Source organism: Stenella coeruleoalba, assembly GCF_951394435.1.
Source record: "Stenella coeruleoalba genome assembly, chromosome: 21".
NCBI classification, from domain to species: Eukaryota; Metazoa; Chordata; class Mammalia; order Artiodactyla; family Delphinidae; genus Stenella; species Stenella coeruleoalba.
The window spans coordinates 12,633,862-12,647,239 of record NC_137167.1 but is presented as its reverse complement, the minus strand read 5'-3'; the positions used below and the strand labels follow the sequence as shown (position 1 = coordinate 12,647,239).

The window sequence follows — 13,378 nt, the reverse complement described above, 5'->3', positions numbered from 1 at the left end:
TGAGCAACACCAACCACAGGTTGTAACAAAGAAGGTACTGATCTGGAAAGCCTTTCCACAAATTCACGGGAGATACTCTATTAAGAGAAAAACTAGATGCGTCTTCAAGACTTTTTTCCTCTACTAGAACCTATCTAGTATAGAAACTCTGACTTGAATCTGCAGAGGATGTATGCATTTGATCTGTGTGGGTATGGCTGAAACATTCAATTAAAGTTTTTATTAAACTTAAGAATTCTGGGGAATTCCCTGGCATACAGTGGTTAGGACTCTGCACTCTCACTGCCAAGGGCCTGGGTTCAATCCCTGGTTGGGGAGCTAAGATCCCACATACAAGCTGCACGGGGGCTTCCCTGGTGGCGCAGTGGTTGAGAGTCCACCTGCCGATGCAGGGGACACGGGTTCATGCCCCGGTCCGGGAAGATCCCACATGCCGCAGAGCAGCTGGGCCTGTTAGCCATGGCCGCTGAGCCTGCACGTCCGGAGCCTATGCTCTGCAACGGGAGAGGCCCCAACAGTGAAAGGCTCGCGTACCGCAAAAAAAAAAAAAAAGCTGCATGGCGTGGCCAAAAAACCCAAAAACCAAACAAACCAAAAAACCCAACAACAATAAACTTAAGAATTCTGTATTCGTTGATCTATTTCAGATTTTCTTCTTTAGAACAATTTAGCAAGAAAAAATGGCTTACAAAAGAGTTAGGGGAAAAAAGCCTGAGTTCCATTTCATTTTAATCTGTTTCAGGAGATGCTAAGAACATGTTGTGTAAGAATTCAAGTGACAAGGAATCAAGTCTAGAAAACTGTTTAGTTGTGAGAAAAAAATCCGAAAGCAATGTCAACTTTCCCATTCTTTAGGAAGTTGTATTAGAGAACAGAAAATAGAGGAACAAACATCAACTCCAGAAGATAAACAAGCAACACATGTTTGCGTATAAAATTACTTTGGAAAACTAGGTAAGCTTGTTATGAATTTGTCAAATCAACACTTATTAAGTGGAGCACAGGGTGCCGGGTGGTAAGCCAAGGTTCAACAACAGATCACAAGAGGAAATGAAATAAAGAAGTTTATTATTCACAGGTCCTAACGGAAGTACTTGACACACCTCAAGAAACCACATGGGGAGGTCAAGGCAGAGTGCAGACAGAAAGAAGCAGGACCTGAAGCACACACCTTTATCAGGGTAGGTGTGTGAAGTGCTCTGGGGTTCCTGGGCTAAGCCTGCATTGATCAATTCAAACCAAAAGAGCAGGGTTTTGGTAAGCCACATGGGCACAAAAGGGGAAGGCAATGGGGACAGGTGACTGTCGGGGCAGTTCTATCAGAAACCTGCATGTGCTTGTGACTCTGAGGGCTACTATTTAGGGCATGCACTTGCATGAGGGGGCTAGTGTCAGTTTAAGGTCACCTCAGGCTGCTTGGCCAAACCAAATGAATGTCGAGGCAGCAATACCATGCAGTAGCTTAGCTAAACTCTTGACAAATCGTGAGATGAAAAGCAGAGAAACGAAGTGATCAGTGTGGCAAGATTTGGGTAAAGAATCTATTCCACTCAATTAAATTCAATTATTTAAGCAGGTGAGTTTTAAATCAGTTTTTAAAGAAGTCTGAAAAAAAAGTCTCATGTTGAGAAAGAAGACCTAAACAGAGACCTCTGGAAAAAAATATTCAGTAAGTTTGCTATCCAAGTATATATACTTTTACAGATTACAGATCATTGGTGTGCAAGCACCAGGAACTAACATTCACATTCATGAAATTACCTGTATTTCTGGTCTTCGTGAGCCAAGGGCAGTGGTTCTCAAATTACAGTCCGTAGACCAGCAGCATCAGTATCCCCTGGAAACTTACAGGCAATGAAAATCTTCTGGCCAGATCCTAGACATACTGAATCAGAAACTCTGGGAGTTGGGACCAGCAATCGTGATTGGACAAGTTCTCCAGGTGATTCTGATGTAAGCTAAGTTTGAGAACTACTGGTAGATAATGCTGAGGAAAGCATCCAATCAGCTACGTTAACAACTGTTCCTTTCTTTCACTTTTTCTTTTTAGTATTAGCAATCTCTTTCAACCAGTATCACTATTAGGAGAAAGAAATGCTCTTAACTGGGAACCTCACTTTCAGACTTAATGCTCCTGCAGAGAAAGAATCCAAAAGAAATTTTAAAAGAATGTGGTTTTGCTTTCTGGGAAGGGAAGGGAGACAGTTATTCATTTAACAAGTATATAACAAGCAGCTACCTTGTTCCAGGCACTCAGCAGGATGAAAAGACAAGGAAATAGAAAAGAACTCTGAAAGCCACCAACAATTTTATTTTGGGTACCATTCAATGCAATACTAATAACACAAACTGCCTATTCTTGGAGTACACATAGGCAGTAATACCCACATGAGTAATTGGTATTTATATTGAAGCAATGGACTAACAAAGCAAAAAAACCATGTTATCCCTGATGATCTAGGATTAGTGGTTCTCCAGCTTTTAACATGTATCAGAATCACCTGGTCGGCTTATTAAAACACAGATTCCTAGGTCCCATCTCCAGAGTTTCCAATTCATTATGTCTGAGCTGAGGCCCCCAAATTTCTATTTCTAATAAATTCCCAGGTGATGCTGATGGTCCAGGAACCACATTTTGAGAACCCCCAATCTAGATGGTCAGGCACAATAAAATTTGGGCACTCCACAAAGGGAACGTCTAAGGATTACCAGCACATTTCTCAAGACTTACTCATTTATATTTATTGCTGGGATTTAGTCTGTCGCCCTCAGGGCAAATAGAACAGGCAAGAGAGAGATTACTTTTTAAACTATGTGTCATTTAACAATTTTATCAAGATAACCCACGATCAGTTGTCTATGTTGGATCAATGAAACTCCAATATGAGGGATTTCCTAAACTAGAAGCAAAAACTAGTCCTCAAACATTTCCATGATTTTGTTCTGACTCAGAAATCCGAATCTTGTTTTTTTTTTTTTTTTTTTTTTTTTTTTTGCCGTACGTGGGCCTCTCACTGTTGTGGCCTCTCCCATTGCGGAGCAGAGGCTCTGGACGCGCAGGCTCAGCAGCCATGGCTCACGCGTCCAGCCGCTCCGCGGCATGTGGGATCTTCCCGGACCGGGGCACGAACCTGTGTCCCCTGCATTGGCAGGCGGACTCTCAACCACTGCGCCACCAGGGAAGCCCCCGAATCTTGTTTTAATATTCTGTCCCATGTGGATGGACTTCTCTAAAAATTTGGCGCAGGCTCTCCCTCTGGGCCCAAGGAAAAGCCTGTATCTACCTAATTATACATAGTCAAGTGACAGTAAAGCTAAAAGTAATTTACATGCTTTACAGACTATCCCAAGAGCCTAGGCTATGGGAAAGAGTACTTCTAGTCCAGCTGCTTTTCAACAGGGGGATAATTAAGGTTAAGGGGCCCCCAAGGCTTCAGGGTCCCCTGGTTCCTTTCCCTTTAGGGTCTAGAAGTTTTGAGAAAAATAGGTCAGGTTCCACAAAGAGGTCAAGGTCATTGTGGCTACAAAGGTGAGAAAACAGATCAACTCTTCACTAACTCGATCCTCCAGTCTTTAGTCCTTCCTTCAATCTTCTCAAATGCCCAAATTCTGACTGGACTGACCTAAACAGAATCACTCAACCATGGAGTAAATTAGCAAATGATAACTTGCAACCTATTCCATAACAAGGAAGATAACCTGGATTACGTAAATGGATTATCTACCCTTATCCTCCATATCAACCTTGTTTTATAATATTTATAGACAAACACAAAGAGAAAGTAACTGCTACTGCTAAGAATGCCTTCCTCTAAATTACTGAAACTCACTGTATTGTAAACACAGTGAAAAGCAAATGACAACAGCAAGAAAGTTGCCACCTTGCCTGCTTAAAGTCACTTCTTGTCCCCCCTATGCAGATATAAACAGAGAGATGAGTGCTTGGCCAAAATCCTGGAAATTAGAGGTGTTGCTGGAAGGATGTAAAATATGGAAGTTAATTGTGTTACCAGGCTGTGAAAGATGAAGACTAGATCAATCAATCAATATAACCCCAAGCTGAGTGCATTCTCTACTCAGCAGGTGGAAATAACATGCAAAAGGAATTAGGGAATTGTTGTAAAAGCAAGGGGATAAGATTAGCAGCTAATCTACTATGGCTGTGAGACTTTTTAAAAGACATTAGGGAAATACAAAAGGACTAATCAAATGATTAATGATAATGACATACAACTTTCAAGGGGATTAAAAACATAATACCCTTGGAAGAGAAAGAATAAGAGCACCCTATTTAATCCTTGTAGAAAGCTTATCAGTTACTTTCTCTATCAGCAAAGTAATCTCTAAAATTGGTCAGATCTACACCAAGGGGGGAAAGTGGCGGGATGAATCGGGAGATTGGGATTGACACTGACATATATGTATGTGTATGTATAATATGTATGTATATGTATGTATAATATGTATGAAATAGATGTATAATATGTATGTATATGTATATATAATATGTATAAAATAAATAATAAAAACCTGCTGTATAAATAAATAAAATAAAATTCAAAAAATTAAATTAAATTAAATCGGTCAGATCTAAAATCCACACAATTCATTTTTATTTATGTAGGAAAAATAACTGTATCGGTAACATATGAGGCATTGCTAGATAAATGTCTAACTAGGACTGAATCAGCTTTTCCTCCTGCACTGGATTGTTTTCTAGTTAAAAACCAAGAGTATTTGTCAGATTGCCCTCTAAGATCAATGAACTGTTCACTGAATCATTCTTGGTATTCAAGATGTTCTCATCAAAAATATTCAAAATATTAAGCTCATTAAAATTAAAAATATTAAGCTCATTAAAAATATTAGGCTATCTTTCTGTATAGGTCCAAAAAATTCAACAGTAGTTTAATTTTCTACACATCTTGGTATGGAAAATATAGCTACCAATCATTATTCACCTAATATGTCCGCTGAACCTAAAAGTAAATGTATGGCTGAGGCCAGAAAAATAAGGTACAAAAATTTTTTTAAACATAATTAATATTGAACTATGTATATTTGTAACGGAGTCATGCCCAGAAAACAATAATATGCAATTATAATTCCTAAATAAATTTATCTAATTATACATCCTTCTCATGAAGAGGCAGAATGTTCATTTAAAAATTAGTCATTTTTCCCCATATTTAAATTTGAGAAGGTAACAACTGTCAATTATCCAATCTTCTTTTGTATTGGCAACAGACTAATAAATGTGCATACTTACTAACATTAGAATAGATCTTTATATATAAAGAACAAACTAGTGGTTACCAGTGGGGAGAGGCAAGAGGGGAGGGGCGATACAGGGGTAGGGGATTAAACTGTTAGGTATAAGATAAGCTGCAAGGATATACTGTACAACATAGGGAATATAACCGATATTTTATAATAATTGTAACTGGAGTATAATCTTTAAAAATTGTGAATCACTATATTGTACACCTGTAACTTACACAGTCATACATCAATTATACTTCAATAAAAAAGAATAGATCATAATATGTCTATTTATAACATCTCATTCATTTTAAGACTCTCCCTAACTCTAGTAACAAACAGGCTTCTCAAAATTCTGTAGAAGCCGTTTAATCATGCAATGTCTAAAATACTAAAATACACCTGGTGGGTATAACACCAAGTAGATAGACTGGAAACTTAAAAAGACTTCAAAGAAACCTGTAGGCAAACCTTGAATATTATCGAGTTCTCAGAAAAAAAGGAACTAGAATACGAGTCACAGCACCTTAGACAGAGAATGAACTTGGTTCAGTTTTCTTGACTTCGTTGATGCTATTCTTTTACTAGACTTTCAATGCCACTTTTGGATAGTGTATAAATATCAAGGTGACCAAGACAGAATAATGTACCATTAGCTTTTCTTCAGACTCAGCAAATTTAGCATAAGTGGCTCAGATAGATTGTTTTTAGAGGAAAATTATTTAACTTATGCCATAGATCAGAAATAAATATTTTTAGGGCAGTCTGGTAAAGCCAGATCACCTGGTCAAATCCTGTTCTGCCTCTTACTATCTGTGCAACTTTGGACCACTTACCTAATCTCTGTGCCCCAGTTTCTTCATATATAAAAATAGGAAAACTAATAAATATCAACTCAGTTAATTCAGTTAATTGACACTCTCCTGTTGTACTGGTTAACTAAATTAATATACACAACATGTAGAAAAATGTCTGCTTTATAAAAGTGCTATGTTAAGTGTTGGCTATTATCGGTGCATGTTTAATCACATAAGGAGGTGTAATTTTTTAATCTTTAGAGTTTAATACTAATCATCTAACATTCCTCCATTCTTTTTCAACTAGATACACTATTTATTGACCTGTAAAGCCCTATTCTCTTTCCAGCCTTAAGAGAGAACAAGCATATATAAAGCGCTTGTATTTGTATGGGCTAAATACCTCAGATGGGTAGGCAAACAGTAACTTTGGAGAAACTAAAATAGTAGGTTTAGTTGATTGGAATGGGCTTGAAAGACACCTGCAAACATAACATTTGGGTCTTCTAGAGACAGAGAGAAGATGGCTTTGTGGAGCTTTTAAAACTTGGTCTTTTGCGGTTCATTGAAGTTGCTTCCTATTCCTTGGCTAAATATGATGTCACACAAACACACCTCAGAGAATGTAAAGGATGTATAAACCTTAAGTAAGATTATCATTCCAAGCTCAAAGGGCTTACAGACTTCCCCGACCACCACTACAATATGCAATTCTACTCGCAAAGAATCTGACTTTATAAAAGCTTTGTCCTTTTTGGATTTGTTCAATTATACTAATGGCACAAAATTGAGGTTATGTTTTCATCTATATTAAGAAGTATTTGTTCATATCTCCCTTTACAAATGACAATTTATTTTTTGCTCATGGTTTCTGTTGAGATCAAGCATTAAAATGCTTATGTGAGCTTTAAAGATCTCTCTAAACAAGGCTTTACTTGTAAGTCACAGAGTACAGGACACTGCCCTATCAAAAAAGAGGTCACTACAAGATGCAATAAATGTGGATCAACGGAAAAAGCAAAGGATTGTCAGTCAAAAACCTAGGCTTGAGGCCTTAGCTCTGCTACAAACTAGCTATTTTAGTTTATAAAACTGCAAATGGATTCTTCTAAAAACAACCTCTCTCATGGTTGCTAAATTTGTTTTGGGGGGAGGGAGTCTCATACCCTTTAGAAAGTCTGAAAAAGCCATGTGTCTTTTCCTCAACAAAAATTAACACAATTTACTCATTTTTTGCAAAGAATTAGGGGCTTCAAGTAATCACTGAAGTCCATTTATCCCAAGTTAAGAATTTCTAAATGAGAGAATTATAATGGTCCCTGATTTAATATAAAAAATGCCATTTAGTCATTTTCATCCCCCCCCGGCCCCGCCCACACTTTGCAGTCTTGCTGCTCAACCTGTAAATATACCAGTGCTAACAAGCTTATGCTTAGAAAAGTGTAAAGGAAATGTTGTTTTAGCTTCATTGGCAAAAGGAAAGTATTTCCCCATCTTGAGGCGTGTGTGCTCCCATAGGAGATTTTAGATTTCCATTCTGACAAGCTAGATACTCAAATCAGTGATTTTCTCTATTGCATTATTGCCCTCAAAATCCTCAAGTTGAATTACAGTAAACCTCTCAGAGAAACTTAAAAATCGAAATATTTTTTGTATATCTAGGGTCTAATAAGCACTACCAAAGCTATCCAAAAAGGAAAATTAGGTTCTGATAAGGATTTAATCGTCCACATATAGTCACAGCCGCACTGCTGAAAGCCAAAGCTGTAGTTGCAGCTTTGCCAGAGTCTCAGCTGTTGTAATTAAAGGCAGACCCTCAGGAGCAGCTATCATTAGTTTTGAAGAGCAGTAATTACAAAGGCTTTGCATTCTGTGGATTATACATTCCAAGCATACAGAGTTGCTACCAGACTTCAGGGACTATCTTAACAGGCAAACTTGCTCATTAAAGCAATCATCAAATTTATTCTATACATGTGTTTAAAATTTTCTAAACTTTGCTTAGCTTGTTGTGCAACTTTACCTCACCTCATAAAATAGAGATACTTCTAAAAAAGTTAAGTTCTGACAATCTAACTCTACTACTGAACTAACTTTAGAAAACAAAGCATTACAGTGCTTCTCTGGTGGCACAGCGGTTAAGAATCCGCCTGCCAATGCAGAAGACACGGGTTCGATCCCTGGTCTGCGAAGATCCCACATGCCATGGAGCAACAAAGCCCGTGCGCCACAACTACTGAAACCTGCGCACCTAGAGCCCGTGCTCCACAAGAGAAGCCACCGCAGTGAGAAGCCCGCGCACCGCAACGAACAGTAGCCCCCGCTCGCCGCAACTAGAGAAAGCCCACGTGCAGCAACGAAGACCCAACACAGCCAAAAATAAATAAAATATATTTAAATAAATAAATTCCATAAAAAACCAAAGCATTACAAAGTAAAAACCAACTACCCTAGAATATTACTTATAAACATATCAGATCAATAAATAGAACACTGGTGCTCTGGAAATATTTGTTGAACCAAAAGAAGTTACTTTTTGATAAATAAGGATAAGTAACAAAATATGAACTGAAAAAACGGTAAGATTTAGAGGAAAACCAATTCCAACTGTGCAACACAATCACGGTTTTTGATCTGACAGAAAACCATGCAGGCACTTCAAACCCCCAAATCATCCTTCGTGAAAGCACAGATGTTTTTAAATAAATGAGAAAAGAAATAGGAACACAGCAAAAGCAAACCAAAGTAATACGTTTACCAAAACTCCTAATTGCCAGTTTTCTAAAATTAATCTTCAAGTACTGTGAAAATGGTGACTGTTTCCCCTAAATTAAAAATTTTGCAACCCAGGTACAGTATATCCTTCAGCATAATAAAACATAACTTTATAATTTACAAGTGCCCCTGTACACTAGTTGGTGTACTGAGAGAAAAAGTGATCCTCAGGTAACTTGCTCTTGAGTAAAAGTACAATAATATTTCATTAATAAAAGTACGATAATTATACTTTACTGCTTCTGTAATTTTTATAAATAATTGACATATATTGAGCTATAACTGACGTAACATATCACTTTCAGGTGTACAACATTATGATTCCATACGTATATACTGTGAAATAGTAAAAACATTTTTAACATATTAAACTATAAAAATAAAAAACGGCTGAAAAATACACTAAAGGTGAAATGATCACTAGCCACTAGAGTTAAAATTCCAGAAAACGTAAATAAAAGTTATGCTATTTTTCCTATTGTTCAACAGCTGACCTCTACGGATAATTCCTATTTTTCCCTAGTCATATGAATTCTTCAATACATTTTTAAAAAGAAAATGTGCATGGGTATTCAAGACACTTAGCCATTCTTTCCAAATTCTGACATCTTTATGATTGGGTAAGGTTGGGATTTTTAAGTATCTGAGCAAAAAAGTAGAGTTGTTTTTGTTTTAATTAGAAGCTTTTAAAACAGTGAGCAATGACACAGTATTGAAAATGTCTCTACACACTGATTCCACTCCTCCGATCCCCCTTGGGCCTCAAATCTTAAAACGTACCCTCCTTTCCAATCAACAATGTCTTTTGAATGAAGTCTAAAACCTGTTTAGAGTACCTCATAAATAAAATTAACCATTTTCTAAATGTGAACTCAAGGACACTTAAAGCCTGTACTATTTCTAGTCCCTCTACACAAACACGCTTAACACACTGTCAAAGACGGAATTCAAACACTTAAAGTTTGTGCCACGTCGACTTTGTCCTTTGAAACAGTCCCATATTCATCTGTCAGCCCCAAAAGCAAATAATGAACTCACAGAGTTGGGACGCTTCACGATGCACGTGGAATCCCCAATTTTTAAAAGTGGAAGGGTACTGTGGTATCTTTTAAAGCCTTACAGTTACCAGTAACCTCAGCCTTTCCGTTTTCTGTAACATTACTAAACGGTTTTTTCCACACGGCCACCACGGCGGCCGGGTACCCCCAAACCAAGCATTCCAAATAAGTGGAGTAAATTCAACCCCAAGCATGGAAAGGATGGAAACGGCCTTAAAAGATCTGAGTAGGGCTGGGTTTAGTAAGTGGCTCATACTAAGCTACCTGGCAGCCAGGAGACGTTTTGTGCACGCACACTACCGTGGGATCCACAAGTTTCAGGACGTTCAAAGAGCTGAACCCAGGAGTCAAGAGCTAACGAGGCGAAGCAGCCTCGCAAACCCTCCATTCAGCCCTTACAACGGCCAAAGCGCCCCGAACACGCGACGGCCGCATCCCCGGGCGCGTTAGGTCCGCCCGCACGTCGGGGCTGCTCACCCCTCGCCGGAGCCCCAACGCCCCCCGCGCCCCGCTCCCGAGCCGCCCTCGCCTACCCAAGCGCCCCCACGACCACCCGCTCCTGCAGCGAGACAGCGGGAGGCCAGCGCCGGCGGGCATCAGCGTGAGCGCGGGCTCTGCTAGCTGGCGACGCAGCGCGTGGACGGCCGGGGAGGCCCGGGCAGCTCAGCGCCTCGCGGCGCCGCGAAACCAGCCGTCACCCGGTCGGCCTTCCCAGTCTCCGCGCTCCCGGGGCCGCGTGTCGCGCGTAAGCCCGACATTGCGGCCCCCGGGTGGGCGGTCCCCGGCGAAGCCGCGCCCAGCAGGAGCCCCCCACCCCCACCCCCCGACCCCGAGAAGCCGCGCCCGAGTGTCCGCAGCCCGGAACTAAATGAGTAGAACTTTGGCCACATCAGGCTGCGCGCGGAGGCACCGAGGATTCCAAGCGCCCCCTTCCGCCTTTGGGCTACTGGGAACCGAGGATCCAGGGGGCGGGGGCGAGGCCACGGCCAAGCTGTGGGGCTTTCCCCTCCCGCTGCCTCAGCGTCCCTAGCTGCTAACCCAGGCGTCGGGCTACTTCAGTGGCTCTTGGAACCCAGCAGAGGGGCGCGAGCGTGCGAACTAGCTCATCCGAGAGAAGATAACATTTCACTTTCAGTGTCGGGGCGTCCACGCCCCTCAGAGGCCGCACCTTTGGGTGCAAATCCTGCACTTCATGATCATTAACATTCTCCCTTCAATTCAACCTGAAACCTTGCTAGCTTCTAAATCGCCTCACCGCATCCGCCACATTCCCCACAAACCTTGAGCATCCTTCTTTGCCCAGACAGTTCCTCAGAATCTACATTTCCAAGACGAAACCGAACTTCTTTCTCCGGCACCTGAGGAAACTTCAGGAACGAAGGGGCGTTCCTCAGGCACGTGTGCGCACGCGGTGGCGTCTGTTCGCGCAAGAGGTTACGTCTGCGCCTGCGCAGTGGGCGGAGCCAGAGACCCTGTAGAGGGAAACCAGAGGGGGAGCGGGGAGGGGAGGGGGTAGTGGGAGGCGGAAGGACTCCGCACACTGGTTGGTGTCCCAACGTGAAATGAGTGTTTAGCGAGTACTGTATTTGCATATAGGAGGCCTTAGATAAACGTTTCTGGGATGACTAAATGAACGGTCTATACTTGCTACTGATATCCTTTCGACTCTGATGAAGGCCTGGGTTCTCCTCCATAAAACTGAATAGAGGGCCTTCCCTGGTGGCGCCGTGGTTGAGAGTCCGCCTGCCGATGCAGGGGACACGGGGTCGTTCCCCGGTCTGGGAGGATCCCACGTGCAGCGGAGCGGCTAGGCCCGGAAGCCATGGCCGCTGAGCTTGCGCGTCCGGAGCCTGTGCTCCGCAACGGGAGAGGCCACAGCGGTGAGAGGCCCGCGTAACGCAAAAAAAAAAAAAAAAAAAAACTGAATAGAGTGGGCGTTGCTTAAGTAAGCTTCCAGGCATCCGCAATACTTAAATGAAGGGGCCATTCCGGTACATTTTTTGATGACTTTGTAATTCACAAAGTTTTCAAAGAACTATATATGTTCTACAGCTAAAAGCCAACTGCCTTAGCTGGAAGGCTTGAGCTTGGAGGTAGCAAACACTTCACACCAAGTTTGGGGGAGCTAAAATGACAAGATTTTAAAGACTCCTTGCATTAATTATAGCATGGCCTATTACAGCCAGATTCAAGGGCTGTGTAGATCATAGAATCCAGCTACTCCAGTCCAGTCACTTACATTTAATTTCACAGTCGCAGGCCTGAAGCGTCCTTCGCTATTCATGGGTGAAGACTTTGAAACAGGGAACCCAAATGATGCACCATCCCATTTCCCAGTAATCACTTATCATAAGGCACATTTTAAGTGTGTTTTACAACTTGAATGTAGCGTATCATAGATAATTTTTTAAAATTCAGTCTACAGCAGGGTTTTTGTTTGTATGTTTGTTTTAACTTGAAAGAGGAGCTTCAGGAATATGTGAACACACAAAAGCTATATGAAAATGGAAATGATTAAGTCCAATTTAGTGGGAAAAGATTCTATAACTTCATCAGATTCCCAGATATGTGACTTCCCCTAAAATGGTAAGAACAGCTTTATGTTTATGTGCCTGGAAAATGCTATTTCTAAAAATTATTTTAAGCTCCGGTTTTATTCCATGTGAAATAAAATTTTATTATTCCTCTTAATCTATTTTGTCAATAAACAAATGTTCAAAATTAATCTGTTTCCCATTTTCTCGTTCATTGACCCTATCCCTCCTCTTAAACTTAAGAATTAGGGTATTCAGCAACTGTACTCCTAGGACTTTACACCCAAGGGACATGTATAAGAATTTCATACCAACACTATTCATAATTAGCCATATTAGCCATAATAGCCATACATTCATAATAGTACTGGAAACAACCCAAATATCCATCAACAAAAATTGTGGTATATTCATCTACTGGTATATTTAAAAGCAATGAAAACAGAATCAACTACACTTATATGCAGCAACATAGATGAATTTCACGTTGAGGGAAAGAAGTTAGAAAAGAATATATACTGTGAATTTCCATTTATATACTGTTCAAAATGGGTAAAACTAAACTCACATTTAGGGATGCATACTTACATACTTAAAATATCAGAAAAGCAAAAAAGTGATTTCCATTGAAGTCAGTGTGTTGCAGAGCTATAGGTGACTATTTTCTTCATTATGCATTTCTCTAACCTCAAAATTTCATACAATGAACATATGTAATCAGTAGGGGAAAAATAGATACTATTTTTAATAGTGAATAGAAAGGACAAAGATAGAGTGCTACAATGAAACTGAAAAAAGAATTATCTTGTGAACACTATATAACTATATCAAACCTATGACTTTAGTTTCTAGTCCCTCAATTCCCATCTTTGTTTCCTTTTTGAAATCTAAAGAATTTCAAGTTCTGAAGAAAAAATAATCTACCATTTATTTTTTATTACCTAAAAATTAA

At 40.3% G+C, this 13,378-nt stretch overlaps 1 protein-coding gene across 1 annotated transcript in view; it reads right to left on the bottom strand.

Annotated features, from left to right (window-relative positions):
- Positions 1-11,271, bottom strand: part of TEX15 (testis expressed 15, meiosis and synapsis associated) — an 80,381-nt gene extending 69,110 nt beyond the window's left edge. Inside the window, 1 exon segment of the mRNA XM_079909392.1 lies at positions 11,173-11,271. Coding sequence (XP_079765518.1) covers positions 11,173-11,181 — 9 coding nt within the window. The 5' untranslated portion in view covers positions 11,182-11,271.
- Positions 11,272-13,378: the final 2,107 nt, after the last annotated feature.